The sequence below is a fragment of the Cherax quadricarinatus genome, chromosome 33, assembly GCF_038502225.1.
Source record: "Cherax quadricarinatus isolate ZL_2023a chromosome 33, ASM3850222v1, whole genome shotgun sequence".
Classification (NCBI taxonomy): domain Eukaryota; kingdom Metazoa; phylum Arthropoda; class Malacostraca; order Decapoda; family Parastacidae; genus Cherax; species Cherax quadricarinatus.
The window spans coordinates 20792493-20818445 of record NC_091324.1 but is presented as its reverse complement, the minus strand read 5'-3'; the positions used below and the strand labels follow the sequence as shown (position 1 = coordinate 20818445).

Genomic DNA, 25953 nt, shown 5'->3' with positions numbered 1-25953 from the left:
GGGGTCATGTTAAAACTACATGTGGTTGTGTAATATTATTACTATTATAATCAAAAAGAAGCGCTAAACTGGTTGTGTAATACAGCTGGATTTTCACCCGTCTTCACAAGCTTCGTGCAGAAGATCTGCTGGGTATTTCACGCGTTATTATTAAGCGCTAAACTCTTGTGAATTATAGAGTACTTCTACGATGCTTTATAACTGTATATAGAACTTTATAAGATAACTTACTGTATATTGCAATTCTGTAGAAAAAATGCTAACTTTAGTAAGAGCGAATTAGCACAATAAACTTGGACATTTTACAGTGTCACAAACTGCATATTGTGCCTTAATAAAGTTGGAAAGTTCCATAAATCCATGTGGATTTATTTTCACTCTATAAAGAGCCATGACTATATAAAAAAATATGACGTATCAACCATAGGTATTTTATTGGTAAAAATGCTTCTGTATAGTATTTTGAGAAGAGAGTGAGGTGAACCCAAGCCCTGTCACACCGGTAGCGGCCAGCAGTGAGGCGGGGGCCAGGAGCTGAGACCCGACCCCCTGCAACCACAATTAGGCTAGTACACAGTGAGGTAAGGCTTGCTAGCAACACACAGTAAGTCATGTGCAACACAATGCTAGCAACACACAGTACGCCACGTACATCATGCTAGGAACACAATGCGCCATGTACATCATGCTAGTAACACACCATGCTAGCAACACACTACGCCACGTACATCATGCTAGCAACACAGTACGCCACATACATCATACTAGCAACACAGTACGCCACGTACATCATGCTAGCAACACACCATACTAGCAACAAAGTACGCCACGTACATCATGCTAGCAACACACAGTACGCCACGTACATCATGCTAGCAACACACAGTACGCCACGTACATCATGCTAGCAACACACAGTAAGTCATGTGCAACACACCATGCTAGTAACACAGTAAATCAAGTACAACACACCATGCTAGCAACACACAGTAAATCAAGCACAACACACAGTATGCCGCATACAACACCATGCTAGCAACACACATTACACCACATACAACACACCATGTTAACAACACAGTATGCCACGTGAAACACCATGCTAGCAACATTGAATTCATTATCCTTTTCGTCTCTCAGCCTTTGAGTAGAGAGGACGTGTACTACACTGCTGCCCCCTATAGTTGACCGGTGGCAGTTTCATTTTCTCAACATGGCGCAGGCGGGTAGACACCGCGTCAATACTGTGTGTGTAGAATTAACCCGTGGGGCCGTGACTGGGCCATCGATGGCGATACTATTGCCTGCGATAATCCGTGATACCTATGGTATTGCCAACGAGGACTTGTGTGGTGTGGTGATGAATGGTATGACGAGGATCTTTGTAAAGTTCTGCTCGGCTCATGTATACCAGGTGGTCGACAAGTTCCAGGAGGTTAATCTAGTGATTAACCATGCAGTGTCAGTGAAGCTACACGACGTCTCCCGATATTACACATGGGTAAAGGTCAGAAACATGCCCTTTGAGGCTGATGTGTCTGACATACGAGCTGCATTGGGTAATATGGCACCATACATATGGCCACAGCAGGGAGGTGGTCTGATGGCCCATATGAAGGGATACCAGAGGGAACGTTTACTGTAAAGATGACATTACGTCACCCAATCCCTTCTTATGTGATCTTGCAAGACTTCAGGACCCAGGTATTGGTGTCATATGCAGGGCAACGCCGCACTTGCAGGTTGTGCAGCGCATGTGATCATCTGGCGGTACAGTGTGAACGACGACGAGGTGCCAAGGTTGGACAACAAAGCACGGACGTTGGGGAGGAAGGCGCAGGGCAAGATGTGCCTGGTGCTCCGGCGCTACCGCAAGGATTATCTTGGAGCGAAGAGGTTGAGCGGTCTATGGAGACGGCGTGTGCAACTCTCCCGGAAGTGTCGCCTTCTTTGGAGGCGGAACCAGTGGTGGGCGTGGCTCCGCAAGATGTGCATAACAACGACGTCGAGGAATCCATTGCCTCTGTGCTGGATGAATTATTTATGGAAGGGAGCATGAGTCCTGCGACGGGACCACCCCTAGACCTGGGACCTGCTGCGAAGGTGGACGTTGGACATGAAGAACAGCTGGTCGTGGGCGTCCCTGATGCCTTGCTGAAACATAAGATGGAGGTGGAAATCCACCAGGACTGCAATGTGGATGACGACATGCAGGTGGAAAGTGTAACGAGGAAGCATTCTGTAATGCTTTCAGACTCGGGGGAAGTGCTGACACCAACCCAGCGATCAGGAAAAAAAAAAACTGGGCAGATGTGGCACAGAGAGGGCCCTGTGGACCTAAAACTCAGGGGTTGGTTAAGAGTGCTTCAAAATGGGGAAGGAAGGAAGTGATAAAGGTGGAAGCAAAAGATCGGGTGAGAAACATTCAGTATCGAGAGGAAAAACCCCACTGTCCATTTTAAGTGCCTGACAATAAATATTAATGGTTTGAGGACTGTGCAAAAGCGTGTATGGTTCAGAGAATTATTAGTGCATAATAATGTTGACGTTGTGTTCGTACAGGAACACAATCATAAATTAGGCAGTGAGTTGATGATAGATGGATATGACGTGTATGTAGAGAATGCTTTATGGTTGAAAGGTGGCGTTGCCTTCATGATCAGGGAGACTAGCCCGTTTGTTGTGAGGCGTTGCTAGGGTGGGGAGGGGAGGATAATAAGGGTGGAAGGTCTATAGGGAAGGGAGAAGACTGCTTTTGTGTGCGTGTACGGACCTGCAGAGAATGATGGGCGTGTAAAAACCACCTTTGTGAAGGAGGTATTAATTTACTATTTGCGGTCACTCCCCAGGGCTCAACATGGCCGACATGGCAGGTTGTGTAGCGGGCTAGCTGCGGGATTTTCAAGGATAGCTCCTGGTCAAAGAGGCTGACCAGGTCCCTACTTAACAGAACTCAGTGTGAATGCTTTGAGAAGATACCAGAGCAGCGAACGGACATCCCAGTGCATCGTTTCAGCGTAAATAGTTGAAGTGTTGTGCAGTTTCAGAGGATTTGGTGTTGTCGAGTCAGGACCAGTCAGCGCCTCCCCCCCTCTCCGCTGGGGGGGAGGGCGTGTGTAGTAAACAGTGACCCTCTCATAACGCCTCACACCTGCGCGTCTCCCCCGCCCAACTCCCAGCGCCACCCCATCTGTAGAGGGTACTTCTCCCCTAACCCACGATGTCAGCGATGGCACTGCAGGGAGTGCCGGGCTCACAGGAACTTCCACTACAGGGACAGCATCGTGGAGTTCGACCGCGAGGCAGCTGTCAGGTGTGCCACAGGCAGTGTGTACTCAGTTCCTCAAGCTTCAACATCCGTGCACACGAGGGCCTGGGATCTTCAGTCAACTTGGCGTCCACCAGGACGCTGACATGTCCCTAGGACAGCTCTCCATCGGGCTGCTAACGGAGTCACTGGCTTCTTGGACCTCTTGGGGAGGGTCGATGGTGCTCGTGCAAGCAGCAGATCCCGGGGCAACTTGCTGCTGTTTGCAATGGCTGTCTACCGAGGAAAGACAGGCACCTAGCAACATCTGTTGTTGGGGCAATGGATGAATTCCCTGCTATGTTTGTTAACTGCTCATTACTCTGTAATTTGTCTATGATTGTAATCATGTGATAACGTGTTTATCATTCATTACCTTTGAAACTTGTCATGATTTTGACCAGCTCTACCTGGAGCTCATTACCTTTGTAAATTCTCATGATTAATGTGTTTATGATTCATTACCTTTGCAATTATTCATGAGTGTGACCAGCTCTACCTGGAGCTCATTACCTTTGTAACTTGGTCATGATTATGACCAGATCTAGTTCATTACCATTGTAACTTGCTCAGCTATCAAAACTTTGGAGTCCAGTCCCTGGACCAATTATGTACCTCTGTAATCTTTTGACTACCGCCCACAGGATGGGTATGGAGTGCATAATAAACATATTAAACTAACTAACGGTCACTCCCTGCAGTGGCGGTCGTAGGAGGGGATTGGAATTGCGTGATACGGCGTAGGGATCTTGAACCCCGGGGAAGTGGACATTTTTCTGGGGTACTGGGGGATTTATTGACTGGGGTGGGTTTAATGGACGTGGCGGGGATGGGGTGAGGTTGAGCATACCTTTGTACATCCTGGGTACACGGCGCGACTTGATAGAGTGTATGTGCCGTGTACCGTCGCAATCAAGAGCGTGCATATCGTAGATTTTTTTTTTTATATTTTATTGAGAGCATATCTTGTACAGACATAATACATATATATAATATAACACTGTTGAGAACAATAAGTATACGTAAATTATCACACTCACATTGTTGGACACAGGAGAAGAAACCCGTCACAGATAAAACAAAGAAGAAATACCATCAAGCACACTATACATCACTCAAGTGTAAGTACAAAAAACATCACACATATATTATTATTGTAAAAAGAAATGCAGTTACTGGAAATTGATGTTAAATTGTTGAAAGGGGTGGAGAGCAGCCAATCCTTTGCATCTCTGTGGGAGGGTTTGTGGGTGGGGACTCCTGGGGATGGTGACTTGGTTCGGTGGTGGGATATGGTACCTAAGACACGTATCCGGGATTATTATGTTCGGCGAGGGCGGGAAAATAATCAAATGTATGGGCTTCAGGGATATTTTGAAGGACAGTTAAGTGGTTGTTATGTGAGTGATGGTGCGCAATACCCTGTAGAGGAAATTGAGGATTTAAAGGAACGCATAAGGGGCTTGCATAATGATCGATTTAATGGTGCATGGGTGGTGGGAGGTTTGGAGGAGGCTCTGTATGGGGATCGGCCTTCGGCTCGTGTTGAGGGAACAGAGGCAGCGGAGAGCAGCCACGGAAATGATAGGGTTAACAGTGCATGCAGGGAGAGGGTATCATGAGGGCCAAGTGTTGGTGACGACTGAGGGCATGAGCGGGTATATTGATGCTTGGTTTAAAACCTACATGTCAAGCACTGGGATAAGTAATATAGGATTAAGGGAAATCGGTAACAACATGCAGTGTGGGCTTATCCCGAAAGACAGAGAAGCATTGGAAGGGCCTATTTCGGAGTGCGAGATATGGCAAGCTCTGGCTGGGGTGGGATTAGGTAAAGCACCTGGCATTGATGGGCTACCGAGTGATTTCTGTGTAACAAATTGGGGTGTGATGAGGGCGTTCTTGGTACGGTTATTTATCATCTTAAAAACTGACGGGGTTATGGGAGAATTGCAACGGACGGCAGTGGTGGTATTGGTGCCAAAAGGGAGTCGATCTACAGTTCTGGACTATAGGGCCATTTCACTTATGTGCGGTGATTACAAGTTGTTTGCGAGGATACTGGGGAACAGACTGAAAAAGGTGATGAACAAAGTTATAGATAGGGGACAGTATGGAATACCAGGCAGGGCCATGTTCAAAGGTCACGGAATGATTCGAGGTTTCATAGAAAAGCGACAGGTGTTGGGTGGGGGGGGGATTTTAGCTTTGGATTGGGCCACTGCATATGATGGTGTAGAAAGGGGAGCATTGTGGCAGTTCATACGTTGGCAGGGTTTTGGGAATGAAATCATCTCTTGGGCACAAACTTTATACAAGGGGGCGACTATGCATGTGCAGGTCAATAGTCGGTTAGGTGTGCCAGTTCAGATGGGTCTGGGTTTGAGGCAAGGCTGCCCCCTTTCACAATTGTTGTTTGCGTGTTTTCAGGATCCTTTTTATAGGGCGGTGTGGGCTAGTGTTTTGGGGGTTTGGGGGTTTTGAGAGCGATGGGTGGCCTAGTATTGTATGTTACATAGATGATACAACGGTCTTGGTAGGCGGTGTTGTAGACTTACATCAGGTGGAAGGAATAGTGGACGTTTTTGGAGAGGCGACAGGGATGAGAATTAATGTCACAAAGACTAAGTTCATGGCAGTGGGAAATTGGGACCAAATGAGTAGGGGCATGAGAAGTAGGTAGAGTGTGGTCGATCAACTTAAGATATGTGGGATTGTGTATGTATGTGATCCGATGGTGGCACGTGAGGTGAACTCGGTGAGGGTTGTGGATAGTGTGTTAAAAAGACTAGGAGGATTAAGGTCTGCACATCTCACGTTGCACCAAAGAGTAATCGTGACAAACGTGCTATTATATAGTAAATTATGGCATGTGGTGGTCATGTATCCATTAATGCGCCGAGAGGTCACGAAACTGTTGCGTAGAGTTTATCGGTTTATTTGGGGATCTGGCTGTGAGTGGTTAAGCAGAGGGGTAATTACTTTGCCGATTGGCCAAGGTGGGCTGGGGATCATACCGCTGGAAAGAAGGATTATGAGTATTTACGTGAAACGGAGTTTTCTGCGGGAGGGTGAGAATAAGGAGGGGGGATCGAGAAAGTGCACACGGACATAAAACGTTGGTGGATGGGGAAGGATTTACGGGTAGGGGAGGCGATGTTGAGGGTTTTGATGGTGGCGAGGGATCCAGCTCGAAAAAGCTGCGTGACCTCGAGAGAATGGGGGATGGGATGGAGGCGGCTGCTGTGGAAGGTGCATACCCGATGTATGCACTAGCTCCCTTAAGGTTTACTATACAAATAGTAGGAGTCTAAGAAATAAGATAGATGAGCTAAGATTGCTTGCAAGTGTAGGTAATATAGATATTATTGGTATAACAGAGACTTGGTTCAACCTGAAAGATAGAGAAATGCCTTCTGAATGCAACATACAGGGTTATAAACTATTCCACATTGACAGGGTCAACAGGAAGGGTGGTGGGGTGGCGATGTATGCCAGAGAAAATTTAAATTGTTGTCTTAGACATGATATAAGATTAGAGACATCGAACACAGAATCTGTTTGGCTACAGTTTCTCGAGGGACATGACAAATTAATTTTGGGTGTGATTTATAGGCCCCCAAACCGTGATAGGGAGGGCAGTAAACTGTTATGGGACGAAATGCATAAGGCATCTAGGTATGAAAATGTTGTGATAATGGGAGATTTTAACTTTAGACAAATTGACTGGAACAATATGACAGGAAATCTTGAGTCTAGTGACTTTCTTGATATGGTTCAGGATTGCTTTTTAGAACAGGTTGTGACAGAACCAACTAGAGGAAACAATCTGCTTGACTTGGTTCTTGCCAACAAAGATTCACTAATTAATAATCTTGAGGTTAATGATGAGCTTGGGGAAAGTGATCACAAATCATTCTAATGAGGACACTAGAGCACTCCAGGATGATTTGAATAGACTGATGCAATGGTCGGAGAAGTGGCAGATGCAGTTTAATTTTGACAAATGCAAAGTTCTAAATGTTGGACAGGTAAATAACCATGCCACATATAAACTAAATAATGTAGATCTTAATACTACTGATTGCGAAAAGGATTTAGGAGTTCTGGTTATCAGTAATCTAAAACCAAGACAACAGTGCATTAGTGTTCGCAATAAAGCTAACAGAATTCTTGGCTTCATATCTAGAAGTATAAATAATAGAAGCCCTCATGTTGTTCTTCAACTCTATATATCCTTGGTTAGGCCTCATTTAGACTATGCTGCTCAGAAATAATTAAATAACAAAAAGGCACAATACCGTGACTGGAACGATACACAAATAACCCGCACATAAAAGAGAGAAGCTTACGACGACGTTTCGGTCCGACTTGGACCATTGACTTTGTCAATGGTCCAAGTCGGACCGAAACGTCGTCGTAAGCTTCTCTCTTTTATGTGCGGGTTATTTGTGTATGCTGCTCAGTTCTGGTCACCGTATTACAGAATGGATATAAATGCTCTGGAAAACGTACAGAGGAGGATGACAAAGATGATCCATGTATCAGAAATCTTCCCTATGAGGATAGACTGAGGGCCCTGAATCTGCACTCTCTTAAAAGGCGTAGAATTAGGGGGGATATGATCGAGGTGCATAAATGGAAAACAGGAATAAATAAAGGGGATGTGAATAGCGTGCTGAAAATTTCCAGCCAAGACAGGACTCGCAGCAATGGTTTCAAGTTGGAAAAATTCAGATTCAGGAAGGATATAGGAAAGCACTGGTTTGGTAATAGAGCTGTGGATGAGTGGAACAAACTCCCGAGTACAGTTATTCAGGCTAAAACGTTGTGTAGTTTTAAAAATAGGTTAGATAAATACATAAGTGGGTGTGGGTGGGTGTGAATTGGACTTGACTAGCTTTTGCTGCTGGGTCTGGTGCAGTGCTCCATCCTTGAGTGGAGATGATCAGACTGGGTGGACCATTGGGCTAATTCGGGGGGGGGGGGTCATTGATCTAATCCAGGGGGGACATGGACCTGCTCCACATGGGTCAGTAGGCCTGTTGCAGTGTTCCTTCTTTCTTATGTTCTTATGTTCTTATGCCTGGCGCTACATATGGGAACGTCTCCGGAAGTTGCGCATTAGTCAGGGTGTACTAGAGGTGATGTATCGCTTTTTACACTGGATTCTGCCGTCTGGGATCGTCTTATTTAATTGAAGGCTCAGGGAAGATGGGGAGTGTCGAGTGTGTGGTGATATAGAAACCATTTTTCACGTTGTATATTTTTTGTGAACGCATAGGGGCAACCGGGAATGGTTTGGAAGGGTAGTTCGATTTATGGGAGGAGGTGGGTTGCAGGTATTACGAGTGTTAAGTTTAGACATTGATGGGGTAGGAGCGCAGGTTAAAAACACGGTGGCATATTTGGTGACTGATTTCGTATTCACATCATGGGCAATGAGAGATGCAGGTGAGGATGAAAGGATGAAGGTGCTGGCAGCAACATTTTACAGATCTAAGTGCCGCAATAGGGAAGTATATGGTAGGAGATGGAACACTGAATTTACAGAGGGTTATAGGAATTTTCGGCTGCGTGATTTACGGAATATGTAGGTCATGGGAGGCAACGGGCTAGCCTCCCGTACAGAGGCGTGTGGGTGTGAGTGGGTAAGCAAATAGGTGAGGTACGTATGAACATTGAGTAATATGAATGGAAGAGTGCGTGTGTGTGAAGCGCAGTTCACTGTTTGTAACACACCATTGTCTATTTTAAGGTGGTTTTTTTCCTTGGCTATGAGAGGGACAGTGATGGAAACACGTTTACATACATATGTAGGTGCGTGAGTGTGTAGGTATATATGTGTGCATTTGTACGGGTATGTACATAGATGTATGTATAAGTGTATACATATGTGTGTGAGGGCACGTTTGAACAGGTGAATTGACATAAGATGCTTACAAAATATATATTAAGGTGTGGAGCATCTTTTGTTCATATTTTTTCCCTTGTGGAAATTGGACTTAGTATAACCTGATCTTTAAAAATTATTTTGGATTTAGTGTACAAGTATTTAAAAATGTCTGCAACATGACTATTTGCATAATATATATTGCAAGTGTAACGCCTGCTGAGGTGTATGTGTTTAAGCTGTACCATTCATCTCTCAACTTGCGGGCTGAGAGGACGCTTTCTGAGCCTGCTCCTGCTTACACCTGGTGGCGAACCGTGTACTACAGTACGCAAGATGGCGGATCGTCAGGGTAGAAGAGTAAACACGGTCTGTGTTGAATTCATTCGTGGCTCTCTCAGTGGTGCAACGATGCATGTCTTGTTGCCTACCATCATTCGCGATGTCTATGGCATCCCCACTGAGGAATTATATGGTGTAGCTCTCAATGGGATGTCCAGGTTTTTTGTAAAATTCGCAAATGCCAGCTTTTACTCCAAGATTGTGGAAGCTTTTCAAGAGAGGAAAATGGCGGTGAATTCAGCTGTAGAGGTATGCCTGCATGACGTCTCCACATACGTCACCTGGGTCAAAGTAAGGAACGTGCCTTTCGAGGCGGAGGAGTATGTTATTCAGAAAGTTTTTGGTAAATACGGCACGGTACATGCAGCGACCAAGGGAGTGTGGAGGGAGGGCCCATACGAGGGGCTCCCGGAAGGCGCCTGCACCCTCAAGATGACATTAAAACAGCCGATTCCATCTTACGTTCATCTAGAACACTACAGGACCCAAGTTTTTGTTCACTATGCAGGCCAACGTAAGACATGCAGGTTATGCAACTCGTATGACCATATGGCTGCTCAGTGCTCCAGACGCCTGGTTGTATGCATCCAGGAACCTTCTCCTGTGGTCTTACGAACCGAGGCCTTTGATCTGGAGACTGGTCCCTCGCCTGAACAAGGACCTAAGCTTTGGAGTGAGGAAGTACAACAAGAGGAGATGTGGTCTATGGCGTGTGCCACCCTGTCGGTGGACACTACAAACGTGCCCACGCCACCTGTGGGGCCTATGGAGTCTGTGGAGTTGTCACAGGAAAGTTTGCTGGAGAACGTGCTAAACGATCTCCTGGATGGGGCAGAGCATAGCCCAGACGTTCCACCGGAGTGTCAAGAAGTGGTGAAGGATGACTCGCCAAATATGGGAGACCTGGACGTGACTACAATGACACGGTTGCATGAGGTGGTGGTGGAGGTCCACCAGGAGGCTTTGTCTGGTGAGGAAATGTGTGTGGAAGGTGGTTCCCGCAAACGGACGGCAGGAGTGTCGGATATGGACGAGGTCCTGACACCGGGACAGCATCCAGGGAAGAAATTATGGTCGAAAGTGGCTGAAGCGCCTCTTGCAGACGGGGTTGTGGCAAGTGCCCAGCATATGGGTAGGACCAGGGGTGGTGAGGAGGGCCTTGGGAGGTCAAAGGTCAAAGAAGGTAGGTGTAATGTACGTGTGGGAACGGGAAAGACCCACAGACAGAGGAAAACCTCCTTTTGTAAATTCAAGTGTGTTACCATCAATGTAAATGGCCTGCGGGCAGAGTTTAAGTGTGTGTGGATGGAGTGATTCTTGCGCAGGTACGCTGTGGATGTATGTTTCATACAAGGACACAATTATAAGTTTGGGCGAGAGTTACGGTTAAAAGGCTACCGAATGTATGTTAGCAGTTCTTTAAAATTAAAGGGTGGGGTAGCTATAGCGGTGAAGAAGTCCAGCCCTTGGCGTGTCTTGAGATGGGAGGAGGGGGGAGGTGGGGGGGTGGTGAGGGTAGATGGGTACTGGGGTGAGGTGAGGGTTTGTTTTATTGGTGTTTACATGCCTGCGGAAAGCAACACTAAAGTTAAAATAGAATTTGTGAGGGGGGCTTTAACGTTTTACACTCGGGGTTTGCCGTTCATTACTGTCATGGGTGGGGATTGGAATTGCGTTATCCGCCATGGCGATGTTGAGCCGAGGGGGGCGGGGTGCGTTTTACCTGTCTTACAGAATCTGCTGGGGGATGCAGGGGTTTATGATGTGGTGGGGCGGGGTGGGTGGGGGGGTGGAGCACACGTTCGTTCGCAGGGGCTATGCGGCCCGTCTGGATAGACTTTATGTAACACAAGGAATTACAGTTGGGCATGTACAGACCTTCGATGTGGGGTTTTCAGATCACCGTGCAGTGCTAGCGGACTTGAACTGGGATGGAATGATCAGTGTTTATCCAGGTTATTGGAAACTGAACGTGCGGCTATTGGAGGGGGAGGGGGATGGGTCCGCTTTTCAGGACTGGTGGAAGAATATCTGGGAAACACGACGGGCAGGTGAATGTTTGTTGGAATGGTGGGAAACACGTGCCAAACCCGGAATAGCGAGTTATTATAAGAAGCGGGGAAAAGAGGAGGCGAGGTGGAGGTATGGGCTGCAAAACTATCTGGAGGGACAGCTAAATGATTACTATGTGGGGGGCGGGAGTAGTAGGTATGACGACATTGAACATCTTCGTAGTCGACTTGCAGAAATTCACAATGAACGTTTCAATGCGGTTAGAGTCAGAGCAGGTATGAAAGAAGTGCTATGGGGTGACAAACCTTCGGGTTGTGTCTTGCGCAAATTTAGGGTCAGACAACAGGCGACGTCCCTCTTGCAATTGGAAGTATGCACGGGTTTGGGTGGTTACCTGCCGGGTCAAGTACTCCTCACCACGGACAGCATGAGTTTTTATGCTGATCTATGGTTTGGGGAAAAGCTACAGCGGGGAGTAGGGGGGGTCCATGCGGGTGGCCTGGTTAGGAGGGATTTCAGAAAAGTTATAAGTGACAGGGATAGAACGGTACTAGAAGGTAGAATTCGAGTGGAGGAGGTAGAGGAGGCGATTTTTAGCATGAGTAAAGGAAAGGCACCAGGTATAGATGGCATTTCGAATGATTTTTATAGGGCACATTGGGGAAGTATTAAGCATTGTTTGGTTGATGTATTAAATTGCATGCTCACGGAGGGGAGGTTAGGTATGTCACAAAGTACGGGGGTAGTTGTGTTGGTGCCCAAAAAGGGAGGGGGAAGGGGTCTGAGTGCATATAGAGCAATATCTCTTATGTGCTCGGACTATAAAATCTTTGCAAAAGTTTTAGGAAACAGAATGAGGAAGGTTATGGGGTCGGTTATTCACGAGGGACAGCTAGGCATACCAGGTAGGAGCATGAGGGACGGACATGTACGTATTAGGGAGTTTTTGGAGGAATGTCAAGGGGGAGGTGTCCTCGGGCTTGACTGGCAAAATGCTTATGACTGTGTTGATAGGGATTTATTGAGGCTTATTTTATTGAAGCAGGGTTTTGGAGAGGGGATTGTAAGATGGGTTGATACCTTGTATGTCTCGGCTATGGTACGCGTACAGGTAAATTGGGGCAGCCGGTCCGTATGGAAAGGGGTTTGAGGCAAGGGTGCCCCCTCTCCCAGCTGCTTTTTGCTTGTATGCAAAACCCCTTTTATGAGCTGGTGGATGGTGGTTTGAGGCGTGGAACGCTGAGCAGTGACCATGCAGCACGTGTGGTCGGGTATGTAGATGATACCACGATTTTCTTAAAAGGGGAGGAGGATTTGCAGATCGTGGGATGGATTGTTGAGTTTTTTGGGGCAGAGTCTGGCATGTGCGTCAATAAGGCAAAATCGAAATTATTGGAGGTGGGTACATGGGTGGGGGGGAGGTTGGGCGAAAGGTATGGGTGGTCAGTCGTGGTGCAACTTAGAATATGTGGTATCATGTACATGGCAGATGAGAGGGAGAGCCGAAGGGTAAACTCTGAATTGGTGGTTAACAAGGCTTTAGATCGACTTCGGGGGTTAAGAGCTGGGGATGTCTCATTGCAACAGAGGACAGTAGTGGTTAATACACTTGTTTATAGTAAGGTATGGGGTGTGGCTGAGGTGTACCCTTTAAGAGATATGGATATTCAGGAACTGCAGAGAAGGGTCTTACGTTATGTTTGGGGTTTCGGGAGAGCTTGGTTAAGTCAGGAGGTTGTCATGACCCATGTTCGTCGTGGGGGTTTAGGTCTCTTGGCTTTGGGGTCACGGGTGAAGGCCCTCTATGTAAAGCAGCGGTTCCTCAGGGCGGGCGGTGAGAAGGGCATCCGGGTGGGTCGGGTAATGATCGAAATGCTTAAATGGTGGAGCGGCAGGGGATTAATCGAGTGTGAGGACATGCTGCGTTTGTTGTTAAAGTTGAGAAATGCGCAACGGATCCGGGTGGGGCAAATGGTCAGCATATGTTGTCGTGGGGAAATTGTACAGGGATTGTCTGTTTTTCCGCTGTATAATTGGGGGGAAATATGGGAAGGATTTTGTAAACTTAAGTTGGCACCAAGGGTTCGTGAATTGGTGTACAGATTTGTCATGGAGATTTTAGCATCAAAATCGGTCTTAAATAGGATGGGTTTGGTAAGGGAAGCGGATTGCTTGCGTTGCGGTCTCGAAGACACAGCTTTTCATGCTGTCTACTTTTGTGATACCTTGGATAAAGTTCATTCGTAGTTGGGGCGGGTTTTAGATTTTCTTAGTGGGGGAAGTATTTCAACCTTACGGGCCTTAACATTGGACGTTAGCGGAGTATCAAGTGAGGTACGAAGAGCAATAATGTGCGTGGTGGCTGATTTCCTCTATATCTCGTGGGGTATGCGGGAAACCGGGGGATCAGTTAGGATCAGGGCAATTGAGGCAGGTATCTACAGAACGTATTGCAGAAATAAACTCATATATGGTAGAAGTTGGGATAATAGTTTTCCTTCAAAGTATCGAAGTCTTACTGTTCAAAGGTTGCTGCAAATGGGGGTGGGGTAAGGCAATGGGGGGCTGAACTTCCCCCGTGGTAGCACCAAACGGTATGTTAGAGACTTCAGGGTAGAGGGCGGGTTTTAGGGAGTGACGTGTATGTATTATGAATGGTACCGTGCGTCTGTGTGTGTATGGTTGTGGCGTCATGCATTTTGATAATACAGATAAAAAGCAATATTTCAGTATATGTTCCAGCCTCTAACAAGACTGAACTGGTTCCCGACTATGGCCGGGGTTTGGTGAAGTATGTTGGGTCTTTCCTGGAATTCCCGTTAGGTTTAGTTTAATCATTTGTAAGCGGATGTCACGCTGATATTACCGCTAAAAGTACAACGTTATACTGGCCTTTAAGGGAAATATTCATAAGCAGACCTTTTGGTGATGATTGTAAACTTTTGATGAAGGGCAAAAAGTTTCATTTGCCTAAGATTGTTTTTGTATATGTAGTAGCGGCCACCACTGTGAGGGAAGGGGGGGTTGAGATGTATCATGTCCTATATTGTAATCTTTGGACATTCAAGTTCCTTGGGCAGCAGCTTTTGTGGGATATGTTGTTCCCTCATCCAGTGATATCACATGTATTTTTTTTTTAATTTATGGTGCATATAGTCAGTTGATGTTCAATTAAGCACCTTTACTAATATCACTGTATACAAGCAAGGTATATTTTTTGTGGGTTTATAATTAGTTTGAGAAACTAAATATGGGGTTGGTCGGGGTATTATGTCTGTTTCCTCATATGTAATCATACATGTTAGATCTGTAAAAGTCTAATGTTAATTATTAAACTCTGCATATTTTGATTCCTTTTTCAATATATGCAAAACCAAAAATAAAGAACACCATGTTTCAATTTCAAGAGTCATGTAGGTTTCTGTTAGTTATTTTATATAACCATAGTACCATTGAGTGTACAATGTATTAGTTTATATGATTGTTTTTCATATAAAATTTTTATTTAATCATAGTACCATGGTGTGTGCAATGCATTAGTTTATATGATATTGTTTTTGTATATAAAATTTCATATACAATATGAATAAGACTGTCAGGTTTTGGTTATATAGTTATTTTGTGGTTAAGATATGTTCCGGTAGTCCTCTGTTTAGTTATATGTTGTTGTCTTATACAAAGTTTTCGCGTTTTTTGTTTTAAATCATTGATGTATACCAACCATGTATACTGTGTTTTTTAAATAAAATATAAAAAAAAACTTAGTAGTTAACATTATTGTGTCATGTAGGTTGTGAAATAGGTGTTTTTTTCTACTTTGTATGTGTAAAGAGGTGCCAATTGTATTAGATTGTTGAATTAGCGTCTATTACTTTTGGTGTATCGGAAATAATAGGGAGCACACTTACACCACGCGGGGTGCAGACCAGAGGCCTAGCTTCTTGGTGTGCGCTCGGAACTGTCGAGATTTCACACGAAGAACGTCTTAGATTGCATGATATGAGTATCAGTGGCGAGTTGTGAATGTGCTGTATAAAATGTAATGACAACGAGTCAGTACACATATAATCCTGTATCAAATGTGTAGAATGATTTAGTATATTTGTATAAAATGTTAATGACATAATTGTGAGGTGTGTGTTGGTGTGTTGTGTATATATTAAAGGTCAGAAGGACGGGGTTTATTTGTAAATCAGGTAATAGTGAAAGTATACTTTTTGAGGGGGCACTGTAATTTTGATTGTATCATTATAATAATAACTCACAGGTGTGGGTGTGTTGGTTGTGTAAGTTAGAGACAGCATTGTACGTGGTACGAACCACTACTTACAGTTCGTATTTGGTTTCTTTGTTATATATATACTTGTTTATGTACAATGTCTGTATGAAGGATTTAATAACATAAAATGAAATACTAATGCATATTGAAGGTGTAGCGCTTCTCTTTGTTTATAATAATAATGCATATTGTATGTATTTGGTTGATGTAACGTAGAATTTTGTGTAATCTTGTTTTAACTAGGCTAGGGACATGATGCTCAGGGGACGGGCGACAGTTTGTCACCACAGAGTTAAACGTCCAGTGGTAATTATAATTTCTGTGGAAGAACTGATAATGTGATATTTTGTTTATTTAATGTACTGTATTGTTTTAAATAAAATGTAAAAAAAATCATTATACAATTTCCACAATAAAGATTACTGACTCGGTGTAAATAAATGAGAATATCTTTATTCTTTATTGGAATTACCTCATTATCTTCAACTAAAAAACATCCAAACTGGTTGGCTGGTTGATTTGTTAATTGGGTTTAAAAGCCTATCTATTACACAAAGGTCATTAAGGCTGCTGCTAACCTGTTCAACACCAGTCAAAAAGTTTTAATCCGTAAAAGGATTAACCTAGCAGAGTATATACACAGAGATACACACCTCTCAGTGTATATATCTTTGTCACTGAACTGGTTGGTTGAGTTTAAAGCCTATCAACTACAGAAGGGTCATTAATGCTGCATGTCACCTGTTCAACACAAATCAAAATTACTATAATCCCTCGAATAGGGATTCAAGGAAAATTCTGAATATATACTCGAAGATATACCACTCGGTGCGCATATCCTATGCGTCACTGAACTTCCTGTTTATGCTAAGATGAAGCCACTTATGACACTAAAATTAAAGTCGGCATATTGTATTAATATAGCCTGCAGTTTTGATTTTATTGGCTGACAACAGACCGTGCGCCCAGCACACGACTAGTGAATGAATATCTCATATAATAAAAGTATTGACGAACGAGATGAAACAGCATCAACAGACTTAACTTTCTGATGAGAATGCCATGCTTTGTTTTGCGACCTTTTTTTTTTTCCTGCAAGTCATAGAAATGGATTATCTGAGCACGAGGAGACCAGCTCTGGGTGCTCAGGGGAATTAACAGTTTACCAAACTAATATAATAATTATTTTATGGCAGAGACTACAACAAAGAATGACATTACATGAAATCGTAGAGATCAGTGCCTTTAACGTGAGGTACAAAATTATATATATATAAATATATTTGATGCATAAAATCTGCTTGAAACGAAATATACTGAAATAAAATACATGGATAATGCATCCGATTCCTTTAGGTTCTTGTACCACAAAACACAAGGCAACACGAACCTACATCAATTCTGCTCGAGACAGAGGGTTGAGAGACCACAAAACCTTTCCTCAGGTCACGTTGTGTAGTGCTATTTCACAAATACCTATCTTTGTTTCCTCTCATGACACAATACATAGACTAGCACACAGACTGTATAAACACACATTTAAACAAGTCAGTTGGGTGGGTTACGGTGATTTGGTGAGTGGTGTTAAAACACTGCCAGCATTGGATCTTTGTCATCTACAGTCAAGGAGGAGGACACACGTTCACTCGGATGTGGATCTATGTCCTCCAAAACTTCTTGTATATTTTTAGCTTGTCTATGTTTTTGTCGGTCGTTGTTTTCATTAACTCTGCGTGCGCTGTTGCCGTTAGATGTCACTTCTATACTAGAATTTCTTTGCTTCTGTTGCTCTTTTGTTTTATCTTCATTTACAACGATGCTTTTTATTTCTTTACTGTAACCTAGTTCAGGATCTTCTGTCTTGAAGCTGGAAGTCTCTGACTGAGGACTATCAAGAACCTGATGAACTTGTTCGGACGCATATCCGCTGCCGAAGAACGTACCATCATCCAGATATTTGGATTCTCCTTCGTCAGCTTTTCGAACAGCGAATTCGGAAAAGTCCCTGAAGTTGGAGAAGAAGTCGTCCACATAATTGTTTGTGTGTGGTGCTATCTGAGAACCAGGGAAGACCACGTAACTATCATCTAGTAGATGGTCGTACTCGCTGTGATAGGCGTTGGGGTCATCTTCATCGTAAAAGGTGCCACCTCGTAGGATTTCGAAGTTCCCGGACCCGAGCAGAGAATTGTCATTATTTTCGTGTTCGTGTTCACGGTGGAACGGCCGGTTACTAGTTGGGAAAGAAAAGTCCGGCTTGTGCAGAGCCTCTCGTGTACCTGAGCTGTGGAAAGCATTGCGGAGATCCCTTAATGACGACTGCTCCCTCTGAATTGGGTTTTCCCGAAACGCCGGACTACGAGGAAGAAATCTCCCTCCCCTGGGTCCCAGGACTCTTGCGGGCAAGGGAGCAGGTGGGAAAAAGGCTGGGTGAAGTGACGGGAGGATAGGAAGAGGATGGCCATTAAATGAAGGATAAAAACTCTGGCCCTCGGGAATTATTATATCATCATCAGGAGTGTGTACTTCAACCTTGTCTGCCTCAACTTTGAAATCCGATGAATACTGTACGGGAAGAGGACTGCCTTCTTCAGAGTGCCCAGTGCTCCTTCCCTCAGGAGTTACCTTCTTTTCGCCGAAGCCAGGAAATCGAAGCGACTCAAAATGATGTGGCATTTCGTAATAAGAAGCTTCACTGCTGCTCACTGCCTCAAACTGTCTCGGGTTTCGACTGTGAGGGATCTGGGGCTCAACTTGTACCCGATGAACTCGTCTGTGGGGTATGTTAGCTGGGTCACTTGAGTCTTGTTCGTCAGCTTCCCTGCGGACCCGTGTCTGATTATTACTGATGCTCACTAATGGCGGGTCTTCACGGTGAAGGGCCGGGTCGTCTAGTGCCTGTTGGAGAGCCAACAAAATGCAGCTGGTTATCAACTCCAACAATTATTCTTGCAACATACAAAAGCAACACTGAAGTGGAAATTTCTTTCGGGAAGTCGCTTCATACTGCATATAAAGAAAGTAAATTAAGACAGTATATACAGGACAGGATGACACCCTAGTTAGACACACACACACACACACACACACACACACACACACACACACACACACACACACACACACACACACACACACATATACATGTCTTGGTCATTATGTTAAGCAGCAATAACTCATCTCTATAATCCTAGTCACAATATTATGATTATCAACTTTCTTGATAACAAGTGTTACTTCATTTTCATATATATATATATATATATATATATATATATATATATATATATATATATATATATATATATATATATATATATATATATATAAATATATATATATATATATATATATATATATATATATATATATATAAAAAAACACTGATCTCTGGCTGTAGGAGACTCGAACCTACGAACCTTGGAGATCCCAGAGATCAGTGTTTGTGTATATTTCGCCTGCTCTTGCGAATTCCTTGCATATATATATATATATATATATATATATATATATATATATATATATATATATATATATATATGTATATATATATATATGTATATATATATATATATGTATATATATATATATATATATATATATATATATATATATATATATATATATATATATATATATATATATATATATATATATATATATATATATATATATATATATATATATATATATATATATATATATATATACTCACCTAATTGTGGGTGCAGGGATCGAGACTCAGCTCCTGGCCCCCAGGTGTGTGTGCGTGTGTGTAAAATGGCAATAACAGTTTATATTTGTATCTTGTAATTTACTTTTTATGTTTAACTGTGAATGGTCTTGTGTCACAGCAAAAGAAGAAATGCTTAGAGCAAGAAATTATGCTTTAGTTATTAATAAGCCAGAGAAAGAAAGATCAGCTGTTCTCAAGCCAAAGAAAGAAAGATCAGATATTATAGAGCAAGCGAAAAAGTTCAATAGCCATTCAGAGAAAGTTCAGCAGCCATTAAGTCAGAGAAAGTTCAGCAGCCATTAAGCCAGAGAAAGTTCAGCAGCCATTAAGCCAGATAAAGTTCAGCAGGGTAAACTAAGCCAGAGAAAGTTCAGCAGCCATTAAGCCAGATAAAGTTCAGCAGGGTAAACTAAGCCAGAGAAAGTTCAGCAGCCTAAATTAAGCCAGATAAAGTTCAGCAGGGTAAACTAAGCCAGAGAAAGTTCAGCAGTCATTCACCCACAAGAGCTGCCCTCTACTTGGCCATCCCAGCACTAGAACCCGGACTTCACTGAGAGGTAGGCGGGATGTGTAGCTGAGCATGTCGTCTCCCTCGTGCTACCAATAAACCAAAAACCAGAATGTGATCGTCTCTCCATCAATCAAGCCATGGTACTAGTACTAACCAAGTTCTCCCTCACGGGAATAACAAATAACATAAATGATGGGATACGGCTACCACCATGGCTCTTTCTCCCTCCTGGCTCGCGTGCATCACCACCATGTGTGCGCCACCAAAGCCAATTAAATTCCAGTTTATACTAGGATTTAAGTGATAACACTGTCTTATTTAAAAAAAGTTTTAAATATTATTTCGAGTGACTCTACTCAACAGTGCGCACTGTTAAGTTTGGTGCGTCTAATGCCATGGCATGTGGTGTAGATTTGTTTGGTGTAGTGTGATTTGTGATGCAAGTTCTGAATTGTAGCGTTTTGTGTAGTGTGTTGGACTGTGGTGAGGCGCAGGGTATTGTAGTCGTGTAGTATGTTGTTGTGTAGTGTGTTATGTAGTGTGCTGTCGTGTAATGTGTTATTGTCGTGTAGTGTTATTGTCGTGTTGTGTTATTGTCGTGCAGTGTTATTGTCGTGTAGTGTTATTGTCGTGTAGTGTTATTGTCGTGTAGTGTTATTGTCGTGTAGTGTTACTGTCGTGTAGTGTTATTGTCGTGTAGTGTTATTGTCGTGTAGTGTTATTGTCGTTTAGTGCTATTGTCGTGTAGTGGAGGCCCTGGTGGCTTTATAAAGCTCTCGCTTCACACGGCAAGGGCCTGGGTTCGAATCCCAGCCAGAAACATTGGGCGTGTTTCTTTACACCTGTTGTCTAGGTTCCCCATCAGTAAAATGGGTATCTGGGTGTTAGTCGACTGGTGTGGGTCGCATCCTGGGACACTGACCTAATTTGCCCGAAATGCTCAGCATAACAAGGAGCTTCCTATACAGTAGTATGTCACTGATGTCAGCTAGGCCTGTATACCATGTACATGTACTTGTAGTAAAATAAAGATATTATTATTATTATAGTGTGCTGTTATCGTGTAGTGTCTTATGTAGTGTGTTGTCGTGTAATGTGTTGTTGTCGTGTATTGTATTGTTGTCGTGTAGTGTCTTATTTAGTGTGTTGTCGTGTAATGTGTTGCCGTGTACTGTGTTGTCCAATAGCGTACTGTCCTGTAGTGCAGGTGTATCGTGTGGTATTGCTCAGTTAATGTTATTATTATAATTATTAATAACGTGTAAAGTTTGAACGGATAAAGCACCAAAGATCAGAGCTTAGGAAGGCAGTGAGCACAACGAAATAGCCCAGTCAGTTCCTCTCCCTGACAGAATGGTTCAAGTTTTATTATTGGTCAGGGGGAGGATGAGGTGGAGGCAGCGCACTCACTCACCTGTGGTCAAGAAGAGTGGTGAGGCGGTAACGTCTATGGGAACAGCTGTAAAAACCAAACAAAAAACAAGTCAGTCAGACACACCGGACGAGCGAGGCCGGACATGCGTAGGTCGGGTCCCTCTGTCTAGTCGAAAGTGGCGCTCGCGAATGTACGTGAAATTCAGTCGTCAAAATTTTGTAAGTATGTGTCATAGTCTGCGTCTGCAATGTTTGCTCAGTATACCTAATTAATAAAATCATACATTCCGAACGCCACTCTTCTTATGTATAAAAAATATAACAATTATTAGTTTATCTGTACCATGCAAACAGCGTCTTGTATATAATGTATATGTCACATCTAAATACATGTTTAACAACCCCTTTGAAAACAATAACCTTAACATGCCTTGAATTTGCTAAAATAAGTGAGAAGGTTGCATATTTAAGAGTTGCCAAGATGACCACAGAGTAGTTGATCACGTTACATCTAGCACTGTTTAGTCCCATCTATTAGTGTTCTTTTCCTCGTTTTGTCCTCTCCATGCCATGCTGTGCTATGCCATGCCCTCTCTCTCTCTCTCTCTAACTCTCTCTCTCACACACACACACACACGGGTGGGGCCAGGACCTGTGAATCAACCCCTGCTACCGCATGTATGTGAGTACACACTTACCAGTCCTTTGAGATACACATACACAGCACGATACACGCAATTCATGTTTATAATCATTTAAACTTTATATATTAATTCTCAGCATTATTATACAAATAATTTTGCTTACTGAATATTATGATAGATTTACGTACTTGTACCCGTGTTGCAACACACCAAGCCATGCTTTCAAGAGAGACTGTAATGCACTGTATCTTATAAAGTGGTACAGACTCGGTCCTCCGTCCGCTAATCGCGGTCCGGTGTCTGATCCATCAAGCTGTGCGTGCACTGTGAGATCATATACTGGGATCTACATAGATTAGCAAAGCAACACCTTAGAGGAAATCAAGTCGCCACCATTTCTAACTAAACTATTTAGCATACTAGAAGAAACCACGGAACGGGTAGGAATTGAACCCATGGCAAGTCCTAGAAGGTTAACTCTTTAATATACTTGAGGTTTAATTAACATATATTTAACCCTTTATTAGAGCAACAGTCAAGATGGAGATCAACTTAACATTAAGATTATTATTATTATTATTATTATTATTATTATTATTATTATTATTATTATTATTATTATTATTATTATTATTATTATTATCAAAAAGAAGCGCTAAACCAACATAAATATAAAAATAAAAAAACCCTGGTGATAAATTTCCAATTTTTTTTTTAAACTGGCTTCATTAACGTCACGAGGTGACGATATTAATGAAAATGTTAAGCACCTTCCTCGACTCAAACACGACTGCCTCCGGTTTCCCATGAGCTATTTCACCCCTATGGATGTTATGGTAACTATGTCGTAGGAGCTGAAGTCTCCCAACGAGGCTCCTGCATCAAGTATTTACTAAACTGTTTTGTAGTAAAGGTCACAGAGGTCATTATAGAAGGTCACGGAGATCATTATATTGCAAGCCATGAAGGCTATTATCAAAGAAATCGCATAAGTCATTATAGTGAAGGCCACGGAGGTTTATCATAGTCAAATTTACGAAGGTAATTGTGGAACATGTCGGGTTACGTAAGGTAGAACTATAACAATCAAGGAATAAGATACAAGAATGTCACGAATGATGATAACACTGTGGGTACTTGTTCTAACCTGTGCTCTCTTGTGTGCTATATGTGACCCCCTAGTTTTATTTGCGACTTCGTGTGCTATAACTGACCCCTAGTGCTATGACAAGTGACCTCTAGTGCTATAACAAGTGACCCCTAGTGCTATGACAAGTGACCCCTAGTGCTATGACAAGTGACCCCTAGTGCTATGACAAGTGACCCCTAGTGCTATGACAATTGGCCCCTAGTGCTATGACAGTTGGCTCCTAGTGCTATGACAAGTGACCCCTAGTGCTATGACAAGTGACCCCTAGTGCTATGACAATTGGCCCCTAGTGCTATGACAAGTGACCCCTAGTGCTATGACAATTGGCCCCTAGTGCTATGACAAGTGACCCCTAGTGCTATGATAAGTGACCCCTAGTGCTATAACAAGTGACCTCTAGTGCTATAACAAGTGACCTCTAGTGCTATAACAAGTGACCTCTAGTGCTATAACAAGTGACCTCTAGTGCTATAACAAATGACCTCTAGTGCTATAACAAGTGACCTCTAGTGCTATAACAAGTGACCTCTAGTACTATAACAAGTGACCTCTAGTGCTATAACAAGTGACCTATAGTGCTATAACAAGTGACCTCTAGTGCTATAACAAGTGACCTCTAGTGCTATGACAAGTGACCCCTAGTGCTATAAGTGACCTCTAGTGCTATAACAAGTGACCTCTAGTGCTATAACAAGTGACCTCTAGTGCTATGACAAGTGACCCCTAGTGCTATGATAAGTGACCCCTAGTGCTATAACAAGTGACCCCTAGTGCTATGACAAGTGACCCCTAGTGCTATGACAAGTGACCCCTAGTGCTATAACAAGTGACCTCTAGTGCTATAACAAGTGACCTCTAGTGCTATAACAAGTGACCTCTAGTGCTATAACAAGTGACCTCTAGTGCTATGACAAGTGACCCATGGTGCTATGACAAGTGACCCCTAGTGCTATAACAAGTGACCTCTAGTGCTATAACAAGTGACCTCTAGTGCTATAACAAGTGACCTCTAGTGCTATAACAAGTGACCTCTAGTGCTATGACAAGTGACCCATAGTGCTATGACAAGTGACCCCTAGTGCTATGACAAGTGACCCCTAGTGCTATGACAAGTGACCCCTAGTGCTATGACAAGTGACCCCTAGTGCTATAACAAGTGACCTCTAGTGCTATAACAAGTGACCTCTAGTGCTATAACAAGTGACCTCTAGTGCTATAACAAGTGACCTCTAGTGCTATAACAAGTGACCTCTAGTGCTATAACAAGTGACCTCTAGTGCTATAACAAGTGACCTCTAGTGCTATAACAAGTGACCTCTAGTGCTATAACAAGTGACCTCTAGTGCTATAACAAGTGACCTCTAGTGCTATAACAAGTGACCTCTAGTGCTATAACAAGTGACCTCTAGTGCTATAACAAGTGACCTCTAGTGCTATAACAAGTGACCTCTAGTGCTATAACAAGTGACCCCTAGTGCTATGACAAGTGACCCCTAGTGCTATGACAAGTGACCTCTAGTGCTATAACAAGTGACCTCTAGTGCTATAACAAGTGACCTCTAGTGCTATAACAAGTGACCTCTAGTGCTATAACAAGTGACCTCTAGTGCTATAACAAGTGACCTCTAGTGCTATAACAAGTGACCTCTAGTGCTATAACAAGTGACCTCTAGTGCTATAACAAGTGACCTCTAGTGCTATAACAAGTGACCTCTAGTGCTATAACAAGTGACCCCTAGTGCTATGACAAGTGACCCCTAGTGCTATGACAAGTGACCTCTAGTGCTATAACAAGTGACCTCTAGTGCTATAACAAGTGACCTCTAGTGCTATAACAAGTGACCTCTAGTGCTATAACAAGTGACCTCTAGTGCTATAACAAGTGACCTCTAGTGCTATAACAAGTGACCTCTAGTGCTATAACAAGTGACCTCTAGTGCTATAACAAGTGACCTCTAGTGATATAACAAGTGATCCCTAGTGCTATAATTTGTGACTTATTGTGCTACATTTGGCTCATAGTACTATACCCTCTAACCTCTTGTGCTATAACAAGTGGCCTCTAGTGCTATGACAAGTGACCCATAGTGCTATGACAAGTGACCTCTAGTGCTATGACAAGTGACCCCTAGTGCTATGACAAGTGACCTCTAGTGCTATGACAAGTGACCCCTAGTGCTATGACAAGTGACCTCTAGTGCTATGACAAGTGACCTCTAGTGCTATGACAAGTGACCCCTAGGGCTCAAATCAGAGACTTATATTATAACATGTGATCTTTGGTGCTATCTATAACTTGCAACCTTGGACCTCGTGTAGCCACTGATTCGTCACCTTCTAGAGTGCCAGGTGATGCTGCCACTAAGACGTTGCCTGTTCCTGCCTCCGCCACACAAACAGGTACCATTCAAAGCAAGCAGCGTTCCAAGGGGTAACTGATCTAGGGATTGCAAATGGTATGGTGATATCAACAACCTGTGGAAAAAGAACACCTGTCTGCAGTTCAGGGCATTTATTAATGGGGGAACGTTTCGCCAACGACTGGCTTCATTAGTCCTAGGACTGAAGAAGTCAATCGTTGGTAAACGTTTCCTGAACTGTTCACAAGTGTCCTTTTTCACTATGTAGGGATGCTGAGGCCCATATCAATGGCATATCCACCGCCCTGATATCCCCCTAGATATTAATTTGATGTGTGATACAC

The 25953-nt window shown here is 43.3% G+C and overlaps 1 protein-coding gene across 2 annotated transcripts in view; it reads right to left on the bottom strand.

Annotated features, from left to right (window-relative positions):
• Positions 1 to 16280: 16280 nt before the first annotated feature.
• LOC128693999 (uncharacterized) overlaps positions 16281 to 25953 on the bottom strand; it is an 84807-nt gene continuing 75134 nt past the window's right edge. For both annotated transcript variants that reach the window (XM_053783963.2, XM_053783964.2), the window contains exon 7: positions 16281 to 18732. In XM_053783963.2, the coding sequence (XP_053639938.2) occupies positions 17419 to 18732 (1314 nt within the window). In that variant the 3' untranslated portion in view covers positions 16281 to 17418. The remainder of the gene's footprint in view (positions 18733 to 25953) is intronic.